This window comes from Thamnophis elegans, chromosome 2 (genome assembly GCF_009769535.1).
Source record: "Thamnophis elegans isolate rThaEle1 chromosome 2, rThaEle1.pri, whole genome shotgun sequence".
Classification (NCBI taxonomy): Eukaryota; Metazoa; Chordata; class Lepidosauria; order Squamata; family Colubridae; genus Thamnophis; species Thamnophis elegans.
Window position 1 is genome coordinate 161,907,587 of NC_045542.1, and position 26,402 is coordinate 161,933,988.

Genomic DNA, 26,402 nt, shown 5'->3' on the forward strand with positions numbered 1-26,402 from the left:
TGCCTGTTGGTCTCCGGATGCGCTTCAAGGTGTTATTAGTCACCCATAAAGCCCTACATGGTAGTGGATCCGGATACTTGAGAGACCGCCTCCTGCCAATTACCTCCCTGCGACCAATAAGATCACATAGATTAGGCCTCCTCCGTATTCCATCGGCCAGCCAGTGCCGGCTGGCAACTACAAGGAGGAGGGCCTTCTCAGTAGTAGCCCCGACCCTTTGGAACGAGCTCCCCGTGGAGATTCGTACCCTCTCCACCGTCCAGGCCTTCCGCACAGCCCTTAAGAACTGGCTAGCCCGTCAGGCCTGGGGATAAGGATAGCCGCCCCTCCCGAATGATGAGTGTATGTTGCTTACCATTTTATTATATGTCACTATGTCAATGTCTGTATTCCCCCTCCCTGATTTTATGTGAGCCGCCCTGAGTCCCCTTAGGGAAAAGGGCGGCCTACAAATATTAATAAAATCAAATCAAATCAAAATCAAATCCAGAGAAATATTCTGCCTTTTCAATATTTCCTAGGATATTTCATTTTTCTGGGAGAGGGCTGGATGGTAACTTCCCACAGTGGGAAGAGAAGCTCCATGGACTGAGATAACGGGCTCTTTGGCCAGACATAAGGTGGGGCAGCAATACCGTTGTTAAGTGAATCTCTGGCTTTCCCATTGATTTTGCTTGTCAGAAGGTCACAAAAGTTGATGACACTGGGACACTGCAACCTTCATCAATAGAAACAAGTTGTTAAGCATCTTAATGTCAATCACGTGTTCATGGGGCTCCTGAAATGGTCACAAGTGTGATAAACAGTCATAAGTCACTTTTTTTCAGGGCAATTGCAACCTTGAAAGGACACTAAATGAAGTTGTTGCAAGTCGAGGACTACCTGTGCTTGTAGTGGCCCAATGAGAACAAGCAAGAGATCAGGGCTGCTCCCCAAAACTCCACTCCTTCCTGTCCCAGGGGCTCTGCCGATTGGAGATGATCAACCCAAAGAGGGTGAGGTTGCAGGAAACTCACCCAGGTTCATAGTCTTCAGAGACACCCCCAAAATCGATTTAATGTCTCATCATGGAGGATCATCATGTAACCTCTACACCAGAGGCTACTACAGATCTGTGTAAGACTTAATGATCACTGAGAGTAAAATTAAGCATTTACTATCCAGTTAGTTGGGATCACCAACCCAGTTTTCTAGCAGGAAGGAAAAAAGGCGACAGAAGATGGCTGGGACTTCCTGGCCCTTTGAACCGAGTTTTCCTTAACATAAAATAAACCGAAAAGGGGGAATCTCTCTTTTGGCCTCTCTTCCTGCCTTCCTCAACCAGATCCTTTCTGGGATATTTCTTGGCAAATGGCCAAGCACTTTAAAAAAAAGAGTTTCTTTGTGAACATCTTGAAAAGTTCCCGCTTAGCTTAATGGCCCAGTTTTGGCTACTACACACAATATCACAAACACACAGAGTCTGGAAGAAGCTTCGGAGAACGTGGCCCAGGATGGAAAGGGAGATTAGAGGGGAGGGGCGAAGGGAGAAGAAGAGGCGGAGGCCAAGGGGCGGGGCTGAGAGGCGAGGGGCGGGGCTCGAGGGGATAATATTACCCGCCTCATCGCCTTGCCCCCCCCCTCCCAAGCTGAACATCCGGTTCCTGCCACGTGTTCTGCTTCTTGCTTGGAGGGTCGGCGCTGGATCCCCCGGAAGAGGCTTCTGGATCCCACTCAGGTAAGGCTGTTCTCCCTCCAGCCAGGAGATCTCCTGCCCCCCAGGAGGAGGGGAGCTGCGGATCCCGCTCTTCGGCTCGCAGGCTTTTCTTTAGGGGGATCTGGCTCCGGCGTTGCCTGCAGGGAGCGGATCCCTCCCTTCCCTCCAGGGGGACAAAGGGGGCTCCGTCCACGCCTGGATCTGCCCCCACCTTGCCCGGGCAAGGCTATCCTGGGGGAATCCGTGAAGGAGCTTCGGGGGAGGTTGCTTTCAGAAGATCTCTGTGGTCCGTCGGAGCGCGAGGTCTCTGAGCATTGCATATCTCGGAAGGCCCGTTGCAGGAACGGAGGAAACGGAGCTTTGGAGCATTTCTTGAGATTCGTAGTGTGGCATTAAAACGCCCCGACCTCGTTTCAATGGGGTGGGGAGAGTTTGGGGGAAAGGAAAGGTTTAAATCCACCAAATTGAGCTCAGGTTGTCTTAGCCCACCTGAGATCCTCTTTTTTCTGCTCCGTCTAAAAGGCGAGCAAGGAAACCAATGGCTTTTTTTTTTTAATTGAAAATTTTAAAAACAAAACTTTTACAAATATTTACCTCCCCCCCCCCCCCCCGACTTCCCAGAACCAATACAGGGTAAAATTCTTTAACAAAGATATTCTAAGATAAACTTTTTTAAAAAAAGAAAGTTAATATCATCTTCCATTTGAGCTTTAATTTAACTCCTCTTTGCTAGGCTAACTCTAAACAGATTATATCATTCCTTGTTTCTTCAGTCATAAACTATCTGGAATTTCTTACTCCCATATTTATTTTGAGTATAGTCAATCCATCTTCTGCACTCCAGTTTATATCTCTCATTTGAGTGATCCTTGAGATATGCTGATATTTTAGCCATCTCTGCTAGGTTTGTTATTTTTAATGTCCATTCTTGAATAGTAGGCAAATCTTCCTTCTTCCAGTATTACGCCACCAACAGTCTTGCTGCCGTTATTAAATGCAAAATCAAGTTAGTCTCTATAACTGTACAATCAGTGATTATACCTAACAAGAATAACTGAGGGGTAAACTTTATCCTTTTTTAAAGAACATTTTGCATAATCCACCATATTTTTATCCAAAATGCTTTTACCTTTTTACAAGAACACCATATATGATAGTATGTAGCATTGAGACAATCACATCTCCAACATTTGGGTTGTAAATTCGGATACATAGAGGCCAGTTTTTAAGGATCTTAATGCCATCTATAAAACATCTTGTAAAAGTTTTCTCTCAAATTTTGAGCTTGTGTAAATTTTACATTTGTTACCCAAATCTTTTCCTATGTATCCAACATTATTGGTTCTTCAAAATTTTGTGCCCACTTTATCATACAGTCTTTAACTAACTGTTTCCGAATCCATTTCTATTAATACATTAAACCATTGGATTTTATGCAAATACTTTCCTCCCCGAGGAAAACCTTACTTCCGCTTTCAAAAGCTGTGTGGAGTCTCAAAAACAACATTTTCCTTTTATTTATCTATTTTTGCTGGAATGGGGCAGCCCCTTTTTGTTGAGTGTTTTACGAAGGAGAAAACCTAAGGAAGTTTTTTAAAAAAAAAAACTTTATTTTTAGACAAACATAAAACAAACAGACATAAACACACACAAAATAAAAATCTTCCAATTACTTACAGTGTGTCGATTTTGTGTTTTCTCACAATAGTCTTCACTTGCAATTTACATAAAGACTCATATCCATTCTAATATATATGTATACAATCGTTATAGTTATTAAACTTTCATTTGACTATAGCTATTATTACATCCTTTTATGTAAAATATTCTAAATTTAAGATAAAATTATATTATGGCATTTACATCATCCTGAAATCATCTAATAGTATTACATCTTCATATTCTATTTTACATAGAATTATTTATCTTTTATAACAAAGCTTTTAAACATCCTCTCCATAGTTCTCACCTATAATTTATATAAAATTTCATATCTATCAATCAATTATATATATACCGTATATACTCGAGTATAGGCCGACCCGAATATAAGCCGAGGCACCTAATTTTACCACAAAAAACTGGAAAAGTTATTGACTCGAGTATAAGCCTAAGGTGGGAAATGCAGCAGCTACCGGTAAATTTCAAAAATAAAAATAGATACCAATAATGTTTTTGAATATTTATTTCAAAGAAAAACAGTAAACTAGCGGTGTATTCAATGAAATACTTCACTCACCTCATGATGCTGATGTCCCGCTGTGATGATGATGTCCCGTGCAGCCGCGGGAGCGATGTCCCGCCTCCTATGACACACGGCACAGTGATTCCTATCATTGGATCACTGTACCAGAGGAGGTGGGACATCGCTATGTGGCTGCTTGCCATAACAAGGAGGAGGTGGGACATCGTTGCAGAGCGGCAGGAGGGGGAGGAAGGGGAATCGTAAGACAGCCCTGCATTACATTAGAACGTGAGGAGGGGGGATGGTGCGGTGCGCGCTGCGCGGCAAACTGACACAGAGGGAGGGGAAACTCACAGGGGCACTGGGCCATTCACGAGTGTCACCCAGCGGCATGGCCCCGCCCCTTTTTCTCCTCCATTTCGGGCAAATTTTTCACTGACTCGAGTATAAGCCGAGGCGGCTTTTTTCAGCCCAAAAAGTGGGCTGAAAAACTAGGCTTATACTCGAGTATATACAGTATGTATTATTATTATTAATCATTTATTTAGCAATAACTATTATTACTTTATTTTATACATAATATTCTAAATTTAACTAAGTTTAACTTAATTTTTATTCTAATATTTCATTTCATCTTCCTGTATCCTTCCAGTAGTAGTACAGTCTTATATCTCTTGCCATTTATGGTATTTGTATTCTAATTGTTTTCTTGATAAGTCTTATGTGAAATTCTCTTGGCACCTTGTTGTTCCTTGCGTATCTTGTAAAGACTCAAAACCCTCCATCTGTTCCTTCCATCTGCTTGCCTTTAGTTATCACCGGTGCTTCTGCCAGAATTTCTCTCATTGTTTCTGCCTTTTCCTCTTCCATGTTTTGAGGTTTGAGATAGGGTTCCAGTTCGTTAACGTCTCCTTTCAACATTCCACTCCTGTCGTTTCCAACCACGTTCGGTTTGCTGCCAATTTCAACAATTTTGTTATTACTTTGTTCATATTTTTCTTCATTTTTTTTGAACTCTATCCTCAAATTTCATCATTTTATAAGTATTTTCACTCTTCCCTCTATTTTTTCTGTTATTTGTTCTGTGTTCTCCATCCTCCTTTCAATGTTTTTTGTACTTATCTATACTTTTTGAATTTCAAACATAATCATTTGCAATGTTAATTGTTTTCTTCTTCATGTTGCGCCATTCTTCCAGGTTATAAACACTGCCACTAAAACATCCAAAGCTTGAGTCTGACCACCATTTCGACTTCGCCTTCCAGGAGCTTGCTGCCTCCCCCTCAGGTAAGCAACTAAGCCCTGGCGGCGGGACTCAGGAGGCTTCGGGGGGGCGGCGGCGGCCTAGCTTTAGCAAGGGAAGGCCTTCCATAGCGAGGCCGCGGGCTGGCAGTAACCGCTGTGTGCGATTTCTCCGCGGGTCATTCATGAAGCCAATGATGAAGGAAGACTCGGAGGCAGGTCTTTCTCGGGATGAGCCAACACGGAATAGAATCCGGAGGCCTCTTTTATTGAGCATACACAAGGAAAGAGTGGAGTCACATGGTCTATGTGGACCAATCATGGTTGTACAAGTCTATGGTATATGGTAACTCATTTATACTTCCATGTAGACCTCTGAACCTAAAGAATGCCCATAGTCAGCAAATAAATCTTTTACCAGCATGCAAACTTCTGACCTCTAGTTGATATTGCAAAGTCAGCATGCAAACTTCTGACCCCTAGTTAATGCTGAGAGTTAACCAGTTGTCACCTCTGACCTACTTAGTACTGAGAGTTAACAGTTTGTGACCTCTGGTCTTATGGTAAATGATTACTGCTATTGTATAGTGTTCCAGCATAGCTATGCATCATACTGCAACAGCTGCGGCCTAGTTTTCGCAAGGGAAGGCATTACCCGCCGCAGCCTAGCTTTCGCAAAAACTGCTGGCTGGCGGCGAAAGCGGTCTAGCTTCCCCCCCCCCCCGGCCCCCCTCTCCGGACCTGCTTAGTGATCCTAGCCTTGTTGTCCCTCCACAGTCCAGTTCAGTGTCTTACCTGTTCGTGTTGCCTCTCTACCTGCCTGCTCCCTGTTGCTTCCATCCATCGCTGCAAGGATCCATCGCATCGGAGTTCTGCTGATTTTGTCTACTGGTAAGTGACCCGGGTTTTTTTCTTTTATTTTTTTAATGTATTTTAAAATAATATTTTATTTATTGTGCATAGGATTTTTTAAAATAGTTTTATTCTGTGTGGATTCTTTTTTTAAATTGTCTTAGACAATTTAAAAAAGATTCTATCCAAAATAAATTAAAATAAACCATTTTTAAAAATTCTATATTGTGCATAGCATTTTTAAAAATGGTTTATTTTAATTTATTTTGGATAGAATCTTTTCTTAAATAGTCTAAGACAATTTAAAAAAAGAATCCACACAGAATAAATTGAAGTACAGCTATTTTTAAAAATTCTATGCACATTACATTTCAAAGTATTGAGTATAGAATTTTTAAAAATAGTTGTACTTCAATTTATTCTGTGTGGAATAGTTTGAAATGGTTACAGTGTAAATTATTGCTGGTGTAATACTTAACAACGGTTTTTAAGGATTTCTTTTATTTATAGAAAATCTTTTTTAATTATTTTTGGGGGAATTTTATTTATTAATTGTTTATAAAATATATTTACTACAAGAAATGTTCCTTTTTGCAAATGTTTTGATTTTTTTTGATTTGATTTTATTAATATTTGTAGGCCGCCCTTTTCCCTAAGGGGACTCAGGGCGGCTCACATAAAATCAGGGAGGGGGAATACAGACATTGACATAGTGACATATAATAAAATGGTAAGCAACATACACTCATCATTCGGGAGGGGCGGCTATCCTTATCCCCAGGCCTGACGGGCTAGCCAGTTCTTAAGGGCTGTGCGGAAGGCCTGGACGGTGGAGAGGGTACGAATCTCCACGGGGAGCTCGTTCCAAAGGGTCGGGGCTACTACTGAGAAGGCCCTCCTCCTTGTAGTTGCCAGCCGGCACTGGCTGGCCGATGGAATACGGAGGAGGCCTAATCTATGTGATCTTATTGGTCGCAGGGAGGTAATTGGCAGGAGGCGGTCTCTCAAGTATCCGGATCCACTACCATGTAGGGCTTTATGGGTGACTAATAACACCTTGAAGCGCATCCGGAGACCAACAGGCAGCCAGCGCAGCTCGCGGAGGATAGGTGTTATGTGGGTGAACCGAGGTGCACCCACAATCACTCGCGCGGCCGCGTTCTGTACTAGCTGAAGTCGCCGGATGCTCTTCAAGGGCAGCCCCATGTAGAGCACATTGCAGTATTCCAGCCTAGAGGTCACAAGGGCCCGAGTGACTGTTGTGAGAGCCTCCCGATTCAGGTAGGGCCGCAACTGGCGCACCAGGCGAACCTGGGCGAATGCCCCCCTGGTCACAGCCGTCAAGTGGTGGTCAAACGATAGCTGTGGGTCCAGGAGGACTCCCAAGTTGCGAACCCTCTCTGAGGGGTATAGAATTTGACCCCCCAGCCTGAGAGATGGAATATTGGTGGAATCTTTGGGAGGGAAACACAACAGCCACTCGGTCTTTTCTGGGTTGAGCACAAGCTTGTTAACCCTCATCCAGTCCATAACGGCTTCAAGGCCTCGGTTCATCACGTCTGCCGCTTCATTGAGTTGGCACGGGGCGGACAGATACAGTTGAGTATCGTCCGCATATTGATGGTATCTGATCCCGTGCCTGCGGATGATCTCTCCCAGCGGTTTCATGTAGATGTTGAATAGTAGGGGGGATAAGACCGAGCCCTGAGGCACCCCATAAGTTAGGGGCCTAGGGGACGATCTCTGCCCCCCCACTAACACCGACTGCGACCTGTCCGAGAGGTAGGAGGAGAACCACCGCAACACGGTGCCTCCCACTCCCACCTCCCGCAGTCGTCGCAGAAGGATACCATGGTCGATGGTATCGAAAGCCGCTGAGAGGTCAAGGAGGACCAGGATGGAGGAATGTCCTCCATCTCTGGCCCTCCAGAGATCATCGGTCAATGCGACCAAAGCGGTTTCAGTGCTGTAACCGGGTCTGAAGCCTGACTGGAAGGGGTCGAGATAGTTTGCTTCCTCCAAGGACCGTTGGAGCTGGAAGGCCACCACCTTCTCAACAACCTTCCCAAGGAAGGGAAGGTTGGAGACTGGGCGATAGTTATTAAGAACAGCTGGATCCAGAGATGGCTTCTTTAGGAGGGGTCTCACCACCGCCGCTTTCAGTGCGGCGGGGAAGTTCCCCTCCCGAAGAGAGGCGGTCACAACCGCCTGGATCCAGCCTCGTGTCACCTCACTGCTGTTAGTAACCAGCCATGAGGGACACGGGTCCAGTACACAGGTGGAGGCACTTACAGCCCTCATGGCCTTGTCCACATCCCCGGGGGTAACATCCTGAAACTCAACCCAGAGATGTTCCACCTGATCCTCTTGTGCCTCGGCTGGAACTGCGGGGATGGAGTCCAAGTCCGACCGAAACCGAGCAATTTTGTCCGCTAAGAATTGGGCATAATCCTCAGCTCTGCCCTGCAAGGGTTCCCCCGCTTCCCTTTTATTTAATAGGGAGCGGGTTATCCTAAACAAGGCGGCTGGGCGGGACTCAGCGGACGCAACCAAGGTGGCTATGTGAGATCTTTTCGCTGCCCTAAGTGCCCTGGTGTATTCCTTGGTGCAGGTGGTTACCATTGCTCGGTTCGATTCGGACTTATCGGACCTCCATCGGTGCTCTAGGCATCTCCTCCGGCGCTTCATCTCCCGGAGTTCCTCGGTGAACCAAGGAGGTCTCCGGGATCCGCCGCCTCGGAGGGGCCGTAGTGGCGCAATCCGGTCGAGGGCCTCTGATGCCGCCGAATGCCAAGCGGCAACCAGAGTCTCTACCGGACTGTGGGCGAAAGTATCAGGAATGACCCCAAGCTCTGTCTGGAACCTTAACGGTTCCATAAGTCGCCTGGGGCGGAACCACCTGTTCGGTTCCTCCTCCCTACAGTGGGGGTTTGGTCTCCGGAAGTCGAGCCTCAGTAGGCAGTGGTCTGACCACGACAGGGGTATGATGTCGTTACCCCTCAGACCAAGGTCACAAATCCACTGCTCCGAGAGGAATACGAGGTCAAGCGTGTGACCTGCCGAATGGGTTGGGCCCCGAATTACTTGGGTCAAGCCCATGGCTGTCATGGAAGCCATGAACTCCTGCGCCCCATCAGAGTTTTTCACCGAGCGAAGGCAAATTAAAGTCCCCCAGGACCATCAACCTAGGGAACTCAATTGCCAGCTCGGCTACCGACTCGAGGAGCGAGGGGAGGGCTGCTGCAACGCTGTTGGGAGGCAGGTACGTTAACAGCAGACCCACTTGACCCTTGAGGTCCAACTTTATCAGCAGAGACTCACACCCGACAAGCTCCGGAGCAGGGACCCTACGAGGAGCTAACGACTCCCGGATAACAACGGCCACACCCCCACCCCTTCCCTGGGCTCTCGGCTGGTGCAGCACCTGAAATCCTTCTGGGCACAGTTCTACAAGGGGGACTCCTCCCTCTGGGCCCAGCCAGGTCTCAGTAATACATGCCAGGTCTGCCCTCTCGTCTAAAATTAAGTCCCGGACGAGAGGAGCTTTATGTACCACAGACCTGGCATTTAGCGACAGCAGCCTGAGCTGCTTTGTGATCACATTTCTTTGTGATGCAATATGTTCAGACCAGGTTTATGTGTCTCAAAGTGGCTGCTATTCTATGGGCAGGCCAGCTTTGCCAGATTTAGTGTGTTTCACCCTCGTTGAATTTTATATCGTATAAAATCGTATAATTTTTTTTTTTTAGATTATTAACATAATGAGTAAGAAAAGAGGATGCAAATTCAACGATGATCTAAGAAGTGAATTTCCTTTTCTTAAAAAAACCAAAAGCGATCACATGGTAAAATGTGAGAAATGTAATGGTGAATTTTCTATTTTGCACGGCGGGAAGAATGATATTTTAAAGCACTTGGACACACAGAAACATAAAATATATTTAGATACTGCTGCATCTTCCTCCAAAATACAGGAATTTTTTGGGAAAACAACTTATGGAGACGAAGAAAAGAAATTAGCCAAGAAAAATTTTGCCTGTGCTAGAACAAAATCCGAGGCAATTGTGTGTAATGTGCTTTCCCCATATACATTTTCAGAATTAAACAAAAATCTAGAAAAAATTAATTTTATATCCATATATTCTGATATATCTAATAAGGATATAAAGTTATTTCCAACCACTATCAGATTTTTTGATTCGGAAACTGGAATACAAATTAGAATTTTAGATTTTGTTTCTTTGCCCGGCGAAACTTCCGAAATAATTTTCAGTTCCATTATGAATATTTTGGAAAAAAACAATTTAAAACATAAAATAATTGCATATTGTGGAGACAACACGAACACAAATTTTGGAGGAAAACCAAGAAGAGATACAAATAATATTTTTTATAAATTAAACAAAAACCTTAATCAAAACATTATTGGTGTTGGTTGTGCAGTGCAGATAATACATAACGCTATTCAAACAGCTGCTGACTTGTTGCCCGTAGATGTGGGAAATATTGTTGTTAAAATATATTCTTATTTCTATACATACACTGTGCGCGTTGAAATGCTTAAAGAATTTTGTGAAACTCCGGAAGTCGAATATCAGAAAATACTTGGATGCAGTAAAACGCCCTGGTTAGCTCTTTTGCCAGCTGTCGAAAGAATTTTGAAAATATACGATCCTTTGAAGTCCTACTTTCTATCACAGGATAAATGTCCTAGAGTTTTAGAAGAGTTTTTTGAAAAAGAATCTTCAAAAATTTGGCTAGAGTTTGTACACAATCAAGCAGCTCTTTTTCAAAACAGTATAAAACTTATTGAAGGTGACAAAATTTCGGTAATCGAAGTAGCGAATGAAGTTAATAATTTAAAATTTCAGTATCAAGAGCGGTTAGAAAATATTTTTATTCCCATAACTATCCGTAATAGTATAAGCCAGCTAGAAGAACAAGGTGCAATAAATCATGCAGAGATCATCAATGACATTCAAAAGTTCTATAGTAACTGCGTAGATTATTTAGAAGAGTGGACGGTACAGTACAATGATATTGAACATTTTCATTGGGTTGCATTAAAACAAGAACTTAATTGGAATGATGTGCAAAACTCATTCGATCATATTAATCAAAATTTCCCAAATAGTAATATTTCTGAAAATAATCTTTTTGATGAGGTATCATTATTAAAAATATATATTGATAAGGAAAAGGTTGAATCTTGGGCATCAGCAAAAATCACAATAGAGAACAAATGGTTAGAAATATTTCATCATTTTCAAACAAACCATATTCCATACAATAATGCATTAAAAATGGTGGAATACGCGCTGTCCTTACCAGGAACTAATGCTGCGACTGACCGTGTTTTTTCTACGGTAAATGAAGTGTAAACATCAGAAAAATCACAATCAAGTGTTGAAACTTTGAAAGCCATTTTATGTGTGAATTATAATTTAACAAATTCTTGTGAAAAATTTCATGACCTTTTAAACAACGACAGCAATCTACTAAAAAAAATTCACTCAAGTGAGAAATATGCCAAAGAATAAAATAATACTGTACATAATTTTTGTAAATATATTTAATAAATATAAACGTAAATAAATGTATTATATTTGTAAATTGTAGTTATGTTGAAATAAAAATATATACCGTATTTATCGGCGTATAACACGCACCGGCGTATAACACGCATCCCCCATTTTAACACAAAAATTTGAGTAAAATTTTTTTTCATTAAAAATAAATGACTTGGAAGCTCGGAACTTAATGTTGGATTAAAATTTATAACATTAGAACATGAATTATAACATTAACTCCTCTTAAAAGGCAAATATGAAATGAAAAAACACCTCTTTGAGCAAAAAGTTATTTCCATTTTCTTCCTTATATAATATTTTCTGTTTCAACATAAAGTGCCTTCCTTCCCTCCCTCCCATCCCTTTCTTTATGTTTTCTTCATGCTTTCTTTTTCCTCTGCTCTTTTTAAATCCCCCCCCCCTTCTTCTCCTCCTCTACATTTAGGTTGGATTAGTTTGTACAACGGTCATCAAACTTCTGAAGTAAAAATAAATAAATAAATCATATTTAAGAAGAAGAAGAAAAAGGAAGACGTTTTTAGTTAAGTCAAACGTTTTAATAAAAGTTTCATCTTTTAAGATTCGTCCAACACATCCAATTGTAACCTTAACAGTAAAGAATATCACCCCAGCTGCTAAAGGTTCAACCAGTCTGAGAACCATTGAAAAGACAACAGTGCAAAATCCAAAAGACACAACTTCCTCACCGCCATTGCTTTGGTACCAAATCTTTGAGGAAGGGGCTCCAGAAAGAAGGAGGAGGAGGAGGAGGAGGAGGGAACTAAAGAGAGCTTTTACCGAGTCTGCGCCCCACAGCCAGGACTGTCCTGGCGCCCCTCAAGCCGCGTTTCTTCCCCGCAAAGCCCTTCGGGCAACCCGAGAGTTCCTTTTGGCGCCAGAAGGGCTTTGCAGGAAGAAACGCCGCGTTTCTTCCTGCAAAGCCCTTCTGGCGTCAAGCGGAACTCTCGGGTTGCCCGAAGGGCTTTGCGGGGAAGAAACGCGGCTTGAGGGGCGCAAGGACAGTCCTGGCTGTGGGGCGCAGACTCGGTAAAAGCTCTCTTTAGTTCCCTCCTCCTCCCCCTCCTTCCACAGTCTGTGTGACGCTGCCGCCAGGCTGAGAGCTGCCGCTGAAACAAGTTTGGGAAGGTCCTTTGCAGGCAGCCAGTTCTAGCTGCCTGCAAAGGACTTCCCCACGTTTGCTTTGAAAGAAACCTCTGCGCGGGAGTTAGAAACCTCTGCGCGGGGGTTTCTTGCGGCCGCGCACCTTAGAGGGAACAGTGGACCCGGCGTATAACGCGCAGTATCGGCGTATAACACGCAGGCAGGGTTTCAGCTTACAATTTTAGTTTTAAAACTGCGTGTTATACGCCGATAAATACGGTATATTACAATACTATTTTTGCGTTCTATGAAAATTTTTGTTGCTCCATATAAAATTTTTAAACACGACCCCCCCCCCCCCCCCGGTCAATGGTGTCCCTCTTTACCAATCTGAAAATCTGGTCACCTTACTTTCATCACTTCTCAGCTCCAAGGAGCTTGAGAAATCTCCCTCTCTCTCTCTGATTCTTTCTCTCTTCCTCTGTCTCTCTCTGTCTCTCCCTGTTTCCCTCCTCCCCCCTCTCTTCTGGAGGCAGGGGAGGTGAAAAATGGGCCCTTTTCACCAGTTTTTTGGCCTCTTGGGATGTGTGCATCCCATTTTTCATCCTCCCTACCTCCAGAAGCATTTTGCCAGCCAAAAACAGGCAAAATAGGCCCATTTTTCCCCTCCTGGGGTGTTTGTGTGGTCTGTTTTTCAAATCCCTTGCCTCCAGAACCTCTCTGCAGGACAAAATTGTTTCAGTTCCAGCCGTGGGGCTTGTGAAGGTAAGTCCTGTACTCAGCCAAAGGGTGGGTGGGGCGATGTGGACGGGGCAGCCTGGTGATCCAGTGCAGGCCGCATTAATGGCTTTGGCGGGCTGAATGCATTTCATGGGAAATGTAGGCAGAGATTGCCTTAGGGGAAATGTAGTTCCATAACATGTGATCACATCTATGTTTCTGATTGGCCACTGGGACATTTTGCCTGCGTGCAAAGTTTATAGCCGGCCAATTTAAATGCCTTTGTAAACCAGAATAGTAGTGTTTTGTATCTCTGCTCAGCATGGGAGTGAAATCATCATCTTTTTACACCATGTGATGGGACAGATGGAAAATCAGAAGTATTTTAATACCGAACTGTAAGTTTTGCTATTAAGAATGCCTGATAATAAACTTGATCTGAATATTCCTAAGCGTGGAATTAACTGCATGCCCCGAGTAAGCCTACAACACTCAAGGAAGAACACTTATGAGCAAAAGATTTCATTGTTCATCTTTTATATTGAGAGGAAAGAAAGAGGAATTCTTCCACCTTAAGACAAAATTAGCTCAATTCAATAATTTAAACTCCCCTCACAACCTTTCTCTCCCCATTGCATTGAGATCAGTCCGTATTAAAACCACATTACACATCTCAACAAATGCTTTAAAGCTTTATATTTTCAAATGCACTTGTGCGATACGCAAGCTCAGAGACCTAGTGTTCTGACAGACCACAGAGAGACCTTCTGACAGCAATCTCTCCACAGCTCCTTCCCGCATTTACACAGGAAGCCTTGGCTGGGCGAGGTGGGGGCAGATCCAGGCAGGGGAAAGAGCCCCCTCTGCAACCCTGGAGGGAAGGGAGGGAGCTGCTCCCTGCATGCAACGCCAGAGCCAGATCTCCCTGAGGAAAACCCTGGCAAGCCGAAGAGCAGAACACTTCATCTTGGTGGGGAGAAGATCTGGCTAGAATGGTGGCCTGGAGGCTGGAGGGAGAGTAGCCCCACCTACCCCCAGCAGGACCCAGGAGCATCTCCCAAGGGATCCTCCAAGGAAGAAGCGGGAATCATGGATTTAGTGGAGATCCAGCCAGTGGGCCAAGAGAGGAGGGGCAGGGCTCATATACTCCTCTTGGGCTCCACCTCGTCCTCTCATCCCCTCCCCTTAGCACCTCTTCTCCTCCCCCTCTGCCCCTCCCCTCACAGCCAGGATCAGATGCTCTAAAACCTCCTCTGATGTGTGTCCCTGACAAAGGTTTCTCTGACCATGGGGAGAGTGTCTGCAGGCTGGAAGCGAGGCTGCCCTTCCTGCTCCAGTATGTGTCTGTGTGATTGTGTGCATATGTGTGTGCATGTGTGAAAGCTTAAGCTCTACGGATAGCCCTGAAAGAATTGCGCAAAGGCACTGCAAGAGTTGGGGGGGGGGTGCTTGAAGGTCTCTGAGATTGGTCAGTGCATTGGAAGAAACCATGAAGATGAAGTCCAACAGAGCCCAATGCATAGTTGTGAATAGGAAAACTCAAAGGTCAGATGGGGCACAGCATGTGTGAAAAGGGAAGGGAGGGAGCCGCTCCCTGCAGGCAACGCCGAAGCCGGATCACCCCAAGGAAAAGCCTGCGAGCCAAAAACCGGGGTCCGCAGTTCCCTTCCTGCTATGGGTGGAGGAGATCTCCTAGCTGGAGGGGCGGACTGGAGGGAGAACAGCCTTACCTGAGAGGGATCCAGAAGCCTCTCCAGGGGGATCCAGTGCCGACCCTCCAAAGAAGAAGCGGAACTGGAGGCAGGAACCAGACGTCCAGCTTTGGAGAGGGGGAGGGAAGGGGAGGCAGGGGATTATATTATCCCCTTGGACTCCGCCCTCACCTTGAAGCCCCGCCTGTGCGTGCTCTGAAACTTCTGTTCCTCCGATTGGCGTCGGTGTCGAGGGTGCCTCTGCCCATGGGAAGAGTGTCCCTCTGCACATTGGAAGTGGGGCTGCTCCTCTTGCTCCAGGGTGTGTGCATGTGTGAAAGCTTAAGCTCTGCGGATGGCCCTGACAGAGTTGCGCAAAGACTGTTGGGGGGATGTTTGATGGAGAGTAGGGAGGTGCTTGATGGTCTCTGTGGTTGGTTGGTGGGTTTGCGGCGCTGGAGAAGAGGGGAGGAGGCGCACCTCAAGGCCCGATCATGGCCCGGAGGAAGAGCAGCTCCGTCTCCCTTTGATTTACGGGCTCCTCTTTCCTTCCATGTGGTGCCAAGGTGGGAAATCAGAGGTGGAAACCCCAAGTGCGAGGAGCCCCATTACCAAAGTGGATCAGGGCTTGTTTGGAATGGTGATTTGCCGGTGTTAGAACCTGGGTTATCGTTTCCAGCTTTTTTCCCCATTTTATGGAACTGGGAAGGATGGAAGGCTGAGTCAATCTTGAGCCTGGTGAGATTTGATCTGTCAAATTGCAGGCTGCTGGCAGTCGGCAGAAGTAGCCTGCAGTACTGCATTTTAACCACTGCGATTACATAATTCAAAGTCGTACTTCCGGTGACCTATATGTTCTAAGTAAGATGTGGTGCAAAATAATCATATGAGTGTGTCAGGCACATGTAGGTAGCCACCAATGATCTGCCTTTAGGAGCAGGAGTCCATCCAAATCTCCAGGATATTTTCCCTAAAGTTCATTTGAAATCAACTTATTTTAATTCAATACTGGAAGTCAGCAGTGTCCATCTAGAGAAGATGGAGTCAAAAGAATCAAGATGGCGGCTGTTTTAAAGGGCATCACCTATAAAGCTAAAAAAGCAGCAGGACTTTGACTGCAAAGCATGGCACAATCTATCGGCCATCTTGACTTTTTTTGAACTCCCAGCCCATATCCTAAAAACAGTTCTCTTGATTATTTTGAACAATAATTTTATTAAGGATGTTATACAGAGATCAAACAAAGAAACATAATATATGTCAGTGAATATATGAAAAAGACAAGGTGAAAAGAGAAATAAACCTCTCCAAAAAAGATAATGGGAAAAATAAAGTTTCCCTCTTCATCCTCAGCCAGCAGATTCACTACTATATTTATCACCCCATAAAAATGGAGTGAGGCTTGAATGAAGATGCATCTGGCTGTTTAAAGCAAACAGATGGATCTTCATTCAAGCCCATCCCATTTTTCTCGTCTATGAATCTTCAGTTCTCATTGATCAACACGGCTCTAGTAAAAATTATCAAAAACACCTGGGTGCCTTGATTTATGACTGGAAATCCATTCCCAGTTATGGGCATAACTCGAGGACTATCTGTACTCTGCAAAACATTATATATAATCTCCAAACACTTGTAGGTCTTTTGTGTCATCATGATGGTAAGTTACTAATGCAACTTTGTCAGCAAAACATCCTCACACTCCCAACACCAAACAATTGTAGGATTTCCCTCCTGTCACTGTGTGAAATTGCTGATGAACAGTAAGGTGCGATTTTTGAAGAAAAAAAAAAGTTTCCGCCTTGTTCACAACTGAAGAGATTTATCTCTGCTATGGACTTTCTGGTGCATTTTTAGTTCTGATTTACAATGAAAAGGTTTCTCACACTCTACACACTTGTGATGCCAGTCTCCTGCGTGATTTCTGATGTGCCTGCAAAGTGCTCAAGGTTGGGCAAAGCATTTCCCACATTCCAGATTTTTTTTTCCCAGTGTGGAATCGTTGAGGCATCAAAAGAATCTTTCCGTAAACAAAGCATTTATCACACTCAGCATTTGTGAGGTTTCCCTCCTGTACGGATTCGGCTGCGAACTCTAAGGGAAAATGAATGAGCAAATACTTTCCCACAGTCTAAACATTTGTAGTTTTTTCCTCTGTGTGCATTTTTACATGACTTTTAAAGACTGATATTGAAATATAAAAGCTTCCACATTCGTTGCATTGATATGGCGTCTCCCCTGTGTGGGTTTTATGATGTATCGAAAGGTCTCCCACGAGTCGAAAGCCTTTTCCACATTCTACGCATCTGTAGGGCTTCTCTCTCGTGTGGATGCTCTGATGGCTTTCAAGGTGGTGTTTTCGGAAGAAGCATTTCCCGCACTCCACACATTGATAGGGTTTCTCCCCCTTGTGCCTCTCCTGGTGTCTCCGAAGATCAGAAGGATCCACAAATCGTTTCTCACATTCTGGGCATTCATAGGGTCTCTCTCTAGTGTGACTTCTCTGATGTCGCACCAGAGTTGATTTCTGGATAAAACATTTCCCACATTCGAGGCACTTTTCGTTTTTCTCCCCTGTGTGTATTTTCCAATGACTGTGAAGCGATGTACTCCGGGTGAAACAATTCCCACACTCAAAACATTTGTAAGGCTTTATTCCCAAATGAATCTTCTTATGGCGCCGAAGACCTGACTCCTGAGAATAGCTCTTTCCACATTCCCAACACTTGTAAGGTTTCTCCCCTGTGTGAATCCTACTGTGGTCTCTGAGATGGGCTTTTTTACGGAAAAATTTCCCACATTCCAGACATTGATGAGGTTTCTTTCCTCTATGGATTTTCTGATGTGTATGAAGGTATGACTTTTGACCAAAGCATAAGTCACATTCCTCACATTTAAACGGTTTTAGTGTTGGGGGGCTCCTGAGATCTTTGGAGTTTTTACCAGAGAACAATTTCTCACCCTCTGAACCTTGACTGGATCCACCTCCCACATGGACCTTCCTGTGGATCGAAAGGAGGGACTGGAGACTAAAGGATTTCCCACACTCTGAACATTCATGGGTTCTTTTGTGATCTTTTGGGGTGGTGCTTGTGTCTGACGGGGGATCCCAGAATTTCCCATCCTCCATGCTTTCTGGTGGCAGCGGCTTCTGTCAAATTTCTACTATCTATTAATAGCAGATACTATCTCGTGGGTAAATCTTTGCTCACAGCATCTTTTCCTGCTGGAAAGAAGAATACATGAATTGTATTTTCTTTTGAGAAACATAGAGAATCACAAAAACTTACATTTGGAGGGGACCTTGAAGGTCTTCCAGTCTTGCCTCCCCCTCCAAAATGGGACATGGGTCCCCAGGACACCAGGGACAAAACCTCCAGTTATTTTGGTCACCCCACACGCCTAGGAGGCAAACTCTTCTGCTGTTCCTTGCCTCTTATCTTTTCCTCCTTGGTTCCTGCCCCTTGACACAGTGAAAAGGAAGCACTGAATGTAGTGAGTCTCCAACATGGCTACAATTGGGACTCGAATTTTGGTCACTCAGTGAAGCAGTTGGTAGATGAGGGGTCAGGTCTGAACAATCATAATCCCAAACTCCTGTTTGGGATCATATTAAGTGATCTGATGGGTTCTTAAGTGGAGGAAGGCCGAGGCAAGGGAGGTGGGGGAGTCTCTGGGGTGGGGGAGGTCCTGGAGACATGGAATAGCCCCCCCCCTTCATGAATTGGGGGTGCTGAACTAGGATGCAAAGCTGCAGCCACTCCTGGAAGCCTCAGTTGCCCCAGCGGATTCTGATCTCACAAAGCCCCTTTCTCCTCTCTGGAGTTCACAAGGACATCCTCACTGATCTCCTGGAAAGAGAAACGAAAGAGGCTGAGATGCTGAATGTTGTACAAATAGTCTATAAATGACCCGGATGAGGGAGGAGAAAATGGAATTAATTGTTTATGATACAAATAATTTCCCTGGTTCCTTCCCAGCTGGGAAGTAGCAGTGAGGCTGAAAAGAAATGAATCCCAAAGGGGGGGGGGGGTTGATTCTGCCAGGAAAAAGGAAGTTCCAGGTGAGTTATTTTTGGCCTGATGTCCCTTATCTTAATGGCTTAAAGTGTTTCCATTGTCAGCTCCATTAGTAGGGCCGCTCTGGGGGTTTCTTTCAGCAGGTGTTTCTGCCTGGTGTTTCCTTTAAGGGGGAAGGGCTGGCTTGAGTTTCTTGGCACTTTTTACTGAGGTTTCTGGTGCTATGAGATTCCTGGCACTGTCCTTTTTGGGTGCACTTCCCACGTGACCCGTCAAAAGCGCGGAGGACAAAATCGCGCTCGACGAAAGCGCGCATGTGACGTCATCACAGCGTGACAAAAAAAATTAAAAATTGAAATAAAATTAAAATTAAAGCAAGCCGATTCACATAAAGGTAAGGGTTAGGGTTAGGGTTAGGTTAAGGGTTAGGTTTAGGTTTAGAGTGTTAGCGTTAGGTTTAGCGTTAAGTTAAGGGTTAGCGTTAGGTTTAGCGTTACGTTAACGGTTAGGTTTAGGGTTAGGTTAAGGGTTAGGTTTAGGGTTAGGTTTGGGGGGGTTAGGGTAAGGTTTTAGCTTTATTTTTACATTTTTCGATCACAGCGCGATGTTTTCATCGCGCTGTGATGACATCAAATGCGCGCTTTCGTCGAGCGCAATTTTGTCCTCCGCGATTTTGTGGTGGAACCTACTTCCCACACATCCTTAGAATTTGTGCTTTGTATAAAATCCACCAAGAAGGGCTGCCACTTCATAGCCCCTTCATGGAAGGAGGAGGAGAATACTGTTTTTTACTGACTATACCCAGCTTTTAAAATCAAAAGCAAAGTCAGCGAAAAAAGCAAAGGATTTCATTGTTCACCTTTTACATTGAGAGGAAAGAAAGAGGGACTCAATTCAATGTAAACTCCCCCCTCCTAAACCCTCCCCTCCCAATTGCAATGAGGTTAGTCTCAACAAAGTTTTTAAAGCTCCATTTTTCCAAACCTTCTGAAAGCGACCTCCCCATACTTTTCATATTGAGAAGAAAGAAGGAGGGACTCAATTCTATTTAAACTTTTCTTTCCTCCCAAACCCTGCCCCTCCCTATTGCAATGGGATTAGTCTCAACAAAGGTTTTAAAGCTCCATTTTTCCACGTGCTGGATAGGATTGCTCAGAGACCTCGTCCTCTGACCGACCACAGAGGGACCTTCTGAAGCAACTTACCAAAAAGTTCCTTCCCGGATCCACCCGGAGCCCCCCAGGGAGCTTTGGCCCGGCGGGGAGGTGGCAGATCCAGCCCGGGGACAGAGCCCCCTTTGTCCCCCTGGAGGGAAGGGAGGGAGCCGCTCCCTGCAGGCAACGCCAGAGCCGGATCTCCCCGAGGAAAACTTTGCAAACCGAAGAGCGGGATCCGCAGCTCCCTTCCTCCTGGCGGGGAAAAGATCTCCAGGCTGGAGGGAGAGCAGCCCTACCTGACCCGAGCAGGATCCAGGAATCTCTCCCGAGGGATCCAGCGTCGAAACGGGACACGCGGAGGGAAATGGAGATCCAGTAGGGGGGTGGGAGGGGATGGGGCGGGGCTTCTGCTCTCTTCTCGGGCTCCGCCCCCCGCCGTGTAGCCCCGCCCCTTAGGATCCTCCTCTCCTTGCCCCTTCCTTCCAATATCGCCTCCCAGTTAGGACCACGTGCTCCGAATCCTCCGATAGGTGTCTGTGTCGAGGTCTCCTCTGACCATGGGAAGAGTGCCCCACTCTGTACATCGGAATGTACAGGCTGCCTCTCCTGCTCCAGTGTCCTTGTGTAGGAGCTGCCTTGTTCCCTGTGTTTCTATTGAGGAACTCCCTTCAAAGTGGCCAAAGAAGCTTTGGGGTCGGAAGCTTGGGGTCGCTGCGCCTCCTCTTTTTTCAGCGACTGCAGCCCCACTCCATTCCGGATCGGTGGGGAGGGCAAAAAAGAAGCCCACGCTCTCCTCCGGGTCTGCAACGAAAGCTCCACCCGAGCTGCGCCCCTCCCCAAAACTGAACTCCGATGTTGCTACGGGAAATGCTGATCAGGATCCCTGGAAGCGAAGTCGGGAAGGAGACGCCCGGTAAGGAGGGCGCTCGTCGGGGTGGAGCGGGGCTGCGAGGCGCCCTCAATACTTCTGTGGGAAGGAAGAGGGAGAAAGGGGCTGCTATTAGAAACCCCCCCTAATATGCTTCTCCCTCAGTTCCCACTTCCCATCCAGGTTCTGATTCAGCAATGGGGGATTACTGGGTGGAGAGTTTTCTGGGTCTCCCCTCCTCAAATTCAGAGTCTCCCCAAGAAGGGAATTGAAGCTCAACTTCACGCACCTTTAAAAAATGGGGGGCGCAGAAGAAAAACCTGAAGTTGCAAAAAAAAAAGAGCATCTTTTTCATATACCTTTGGTGGAATTTGGGGATTCAGGTCTCCTGTCCCCCTTCGCTTGCAGGGATCCGGGCCAGAGCCCTCACAAGCAAAATCAGGAGGACCCCAGTTTTCCTCTTTCACTTTCGCTTTCTGTCTCCTTCCTCTTTCGAGGCAGGGAAATTTGGGGCTCACGCTCTATTTCGGGGTCCGGAAGGTCCCACTCCCTCCCCAGCCACGGGTGGCGGGTAGAGGGGGCGGGAGAGGAGTCCGGCTTCCTCTTATCCACATCAGGGGCTTTTCCGCCACCCGTGCCCACCTCGGCCACAACAAGGGAATAAGAGTGGGACTCCCTCTTCGTCCTGCGGGGGGAAAGGCAACGAGCGAGGGGGGCGGAGATTACGCCGAGATCCTGCAGAATCCCGCCTCTCTTGTCCTCGATCCCTTTTCCCACTACTGGCATCCCAGCCTCTTTCTCCTCCCTCCTTCCCCCAAGAGCACCGAGGGCCCCTCTCCTCCCACAGACGACCCCCCTTCTTACCGGGGGTCTCCTTTCCCCCTTCGCTTGCAGGGATCCGGGCCAGAGCCCCCACCAGCAGAATCAGTAGAGCCCATGGATGCTGCCCCACAAGCCCCCTCAAAGAGAGGGGAGAAAGACACAGATAGTCCCAGCCCCAGAGGCCGCATCGGTGGCTCTGGATTGGGGGGAAGGCAGGGAGCGTTCTCCTTGAATTTGGGAATTGGGAGTAGCCGCGAAAGCGAAAGTACCAATGGGAATCTTTCTCCCTCCTCCTTCTCTCGCAAGTACTGAGGGCGCCTCTCAGCCCCGCTCCTCCCACAGACAAGTCCCCTCCTTACGGGGAGTCTCCTTCCCTCCTTCGCTTCCAGGGATCCTGGCCAGCATCCCCCGGCAGCAACATCGGGGGAATCCTAGCAGAGCCCATCGATGCTGCCCCACAAGCGCTCCCAAAGAGAGGGGAGAAAGGCACAGATGGCCCCAGCCCCAGAGGTCGCATCGGTGGGTCTGGATTGGGGGGAAGGGAGCGTTCTCCTTGAACTTGTGAATTGGGAGTAGCCGCGAAAGCGAAAGTACCAATGGGAATCTTACCTTCTGCAGCGTCATCAGTCTCCGGGCAGAGTCTCTTGTCTTCAAACGCTGGAGGAGAGAGTTCAGTTTTTAGGGAGGGGGCGCAGCTCGAGGGGGGCGTTCATTTCAGAGCCAGAGGAGTGCGTGGACTTCTTTTTGCCCTCCCCACCGATCAGGCGTGGAGTGGGGTTTCATGGGATGAAAAAAGAGGAGGCGCAGCCCCAGAGCCCGTGAAGACTTGGTGGGTTTCTGAGTCGTCTGACTGCGGAGTCCTTGAGCACCTTAACACACACAAACGCACAAATTTCCCGCGTGGGAGAGTCCCTCCCCTAATCATGTGGGGTCGCTGAGCCCCCCCCGCCCCTCCCGAAAACTCTACCCCTTCAACAGCACCCCCAGCCTTCCCTTTTCACTGGGGAATCCTTCGCTCGGCTGTCTCGGGAAAGACGCAGCTCCGCTTCCCGGGAGAAACAAGCGAGTCCCTTCCTTGAAACACGTGTTTCCCCTGCACTGAACGTCTGGACGAAGCGGCTCCCGCCCCTCAACCCCACATGTGAAGGAATCTCCCTCTTTCTGTGGTTCAGGATCCCGGGGTGTTTTTTTGGGCAAAAGAGACCCGAATGAAGATCCCGGAAGTTTGTCATTTCTCCTTCGCTTTTTTCTTCCCCTAATCTCCCGGGACCCTCTTTCAGCAGAAAATGAGATGAAGTGGCAGAGCGGGCTGAGGGGGAGGGCTGCCTTTTGAAGGGAGGGAACTTCAGCTGTGCAGGAAAGGCTGCCCTCTCGATTCTGGAGCTGAGGTCAAATGAATGAACCGGGGCTAGAAAGGAAGGTCCAGGCCCTCCTTGGCCATCAGAGCCAGCTGGGGAGACCTGGGGCCGGTCACTCTCTCAGCCTGACCCCCCTCGCAGGATCGTTGTGAGGAAAATAAAAGAAGAGAGATGTGTGGGGTATCTTCACTGCCTTGAGTGTAAAACTAATAAAGGTGGGAGACAAATCAATATTATAAAGAAAAAACTCTACTCTGCAGAGGCCTAGCAGGGTTCCCAGGCCTCTTTCCCCTCTCAGTATATACTGGTATTGCCCCCATAGGAGCAAGCATGAGATCTGTGCTGCTCCCCCAAACTCTCCTCTTTCCTGTCCTGGGGGCTCTGGGGATTTGGAGATGACCCACCCAAAGAGCCTGAGGCTTTGCAGAAGACCCACCCAGGCTCAGGGTCTTCAGAGACCCCCACCCAATCTAAATTCTCATGATATAAACTCTGCACCAGTAGCTCTTGCAGATCACTGTAAGAGGTGAAGAAACAACTGCAAGGCAAGAAACAAGGCAGCTCCTACACAAGGACACTGGAGCAGGTTGGGCAGCCTCCTGTACAGAGAGGGGCACTCTTCCCATGGTCAGAAGAACCCTCGACACGGGCATCTATCGAAGGATCCGAGGAGGATTCGGAACACGTGGTCCTAACTGGGAGGGGCGGAGGGGCAAGGAGAAGAGAAGTCGAAGGGGCGGAGATTCAAGGCGAGGGCGGAGGCCTGGAGGAGAGCAGAAGCCCCGCCCCATCCCATCCCATCCGCCTACTGGATCTCCATTTCCCTCCGCGTGTCCCGCTTCGACGCTGGATCCCTCGGGAGAGATTCCTGGATCCCGCTCGGGTCAGGTAGGGCTGCTCTCCCTCCAGCCTGGAGATCTTTTCCCCGCTAGGAGGGAGGGAGTTGCGGATCCCGCTCTTAGGTTTGCAGGGATTTCCTCGGGGAGATCCGGCTCTGGCGTTGCTTGCAGGGAGAGGCTCCCTCCCTTCCCTCCAGGGGGACAAAGGGGGCTCCGTTCCTAGGCTGGATCTGCCCCCTCCTCGCCCGTCCGAGACTCCCGGGGGGCTCCGGGTGGATCCGGGCAGGAGCTTTTGGGAGGTCGCTTTCAGAAGGTTTGGAAAAATTGAGCTTTAAAACCTTTGTTCACACTAACCTCATTGCAATGGGGAGGGGAGGTTTGGGAGGGAGGAAAAGTTTAAATTGAATTGAGTTCCTCTTTCTTTCTTCTCAATATAAAAGGTGAACAATGAAACGCTGTCCTTTGAGTTTCTCTACTTACACATATGCATTGGTCCCTCCTGGGCTTCCAACTTGCTGGTTTCTTCCATGTTGGCTTATCAAGATCTTCTTGAATTTTAGATCCTATCTCCATTATTTATATCATAAACAATTAATTCCATTTTCTCCTCCCTCTTCCAAGTCATTAATAGACTATTTATACAACATTCAGCATTTGAGCTTTTTCATTTCTCTTTTCAGGAGACCAATGAGGATGTCTCCATGAACTCCAAAGAGGAGAAAGGGGCTTTGTGGGATCACAACCCACAAAGTTTTATCTATGACTCCATTCTAGAGAATTTGGAAATCTTGGTTCAGTTGGAGAAGCAGCTTCCTGCACAAAGGGCCAATCAATTAAGGAGAAATCAAACCGGTCAGTGGTTACGGTCATACCTGGCCTTGACCCAGAGGTGTAACAAGTAACCTAGAGACACTGCAAATTTAAAAGTGAGTAAATAAATCTTGGTGACATCTTGATTGGGAAAATAAGCATTTTTATCTTTGGTGGGAAAATGAGCAATGTAGAAAAATTGGCTTTTGCTCCAAAGGTGCTGAATGAAAGTAAAATATAGTTCCATTCGGGTCTACACATTGAGTGCTATTGGTCAGCCAGTCATAAATCCATTTGGTGGTGATGCTCTCAATCCCTCATTTTTCTACCTTGCAAAGAAGTAGGCCGGGGTCTACTTTGTCACACTCCTTCCCGAAATCCAAGTATATTGTCTGCACTGAATGTTCCTGTTCCATTAATTCTGTCACTTGGTCAAAGAATGCAATAAGGTTTCTCTCCCATGGTCTGTTTTTGACCAATCCATGTTAGATTCTAGTAATAGCTTTGCTTGTTTCTAGACTTCCCCAGATCCCTTGCTTGATTATCTTTCCCAGGATCTTCCCAGGTATTGATGTCAGGCTGTTAAGCAATTTCACGGGTCATTAAGCAGACAAGGTCCCGGGTAAGCAATCTGGGGTTGCCTTATGTGGGAGGAGAGGCCATGTGAGTCTTGGCACAAGTCATAGGCTGGTTGAGGGGCTCCTGGAGAAGCTTTGGAGATGCTTTGGGAGATGTTGCTTGGAAACAATCTGGAACATGCAGCTTGGAGAATGGCACAAGACTGCAAAGGCAACCAGTCCCAGCATTACAGCCGCATTTCACACTAGCAGTTGGGACGCTGGGCTGAAATCCAGTCCTGGGGTCAGTGGCAGCTGGATGAAAGTGTTGAGGGCCTCCACATTAGGTCCAGCTCCAACATTGCTGTCAAGTCAGGGGTCTTTGCATGGCTGGGATGGAGCGACTGAGACTTCCAGGAGTGGCTGCAGCTTTGCATCCTATTTCAGCACCCCCAACATCCTGGGCCTTCAGCACCCCCAACATCCTGGGCCTTTCAGCACCCCCAACATCCTGGGCCTTCCTCCCTTAAGAACCCATCAATCAGATCACTTCATATCCGCAAACAGGAGTTTAGGATTATGATTGTTCAGACCTGACCGCTCATTTACTGACTGCTTCAGTGAATGACCAAGATTCGAGTCCCAATTGTAGCTACATTCAGAGCTTCCTCTTCACTGTGTCAAGGGACAGGAACCAAGGAGGAATAGAAAAGAGTCAAGGAACAGCAGAAGAGTTTGCCTCCTAGGCGTGTGGGGTGACAAAAATAACTGGAGGTTTCGTCTCAGGTGTCTGGGGACCCATGTCCCATTTTGGAGGAGGAGGCGAGACTGGAAGACCTTCAAGGTCCCCTCCAAATGTAAGTTTTTGTGAATCTCTGTGTTTCTCAAAATAAAATACAATTCCTTTGTTCTTCT

General features: G+C 46.7%; 1 protein-coding gene and 1 long non-coding RNA gene across 2 annotated transcripts; one reads left to right on the forward strand and one right to left on the reverse strand.

Annotated features, from left to right (window-relative positions):
- Positions 1-1,629: 1,629 nt before the first annotated feature.
- On the forward strand, positions 1,630-9,764 carry LOC116502793. The gene is made up of 4 exons (XR_004254589.1): positions 1,630-1,717; positions 5,080-5,168; positions 5,901-6,014; positions 9,725-9,764. It is a non-coding gene; the product is annotated as an uncharacterized LOC116502793 (long non-coding RNA).
- A 7,424-nt stretch (positions 9,765-17,188) lies between these two features.
- LOC116502507 (gastrula zinc finger protein XlCGF17.1-like) lies at positions 17,189-18,187 on the reverse strand. The gene is made up of 2 exons (XM_032208387.1): positions 17,842-18,187; positions 17,189-17,745 (listed from the first exon to the last, which is right to left on the reverse strand). The coding sequence occupies exons 1-2, from the start codon at positions 18,185-18,187 to the stop codon at positions 17,189-17,191; spliced, it is 903 nt and encodes a 300-aa protein (XP_032064278.1).
- Positions 18,188-26,402: the final 8,215 nt, after the last annotated feature.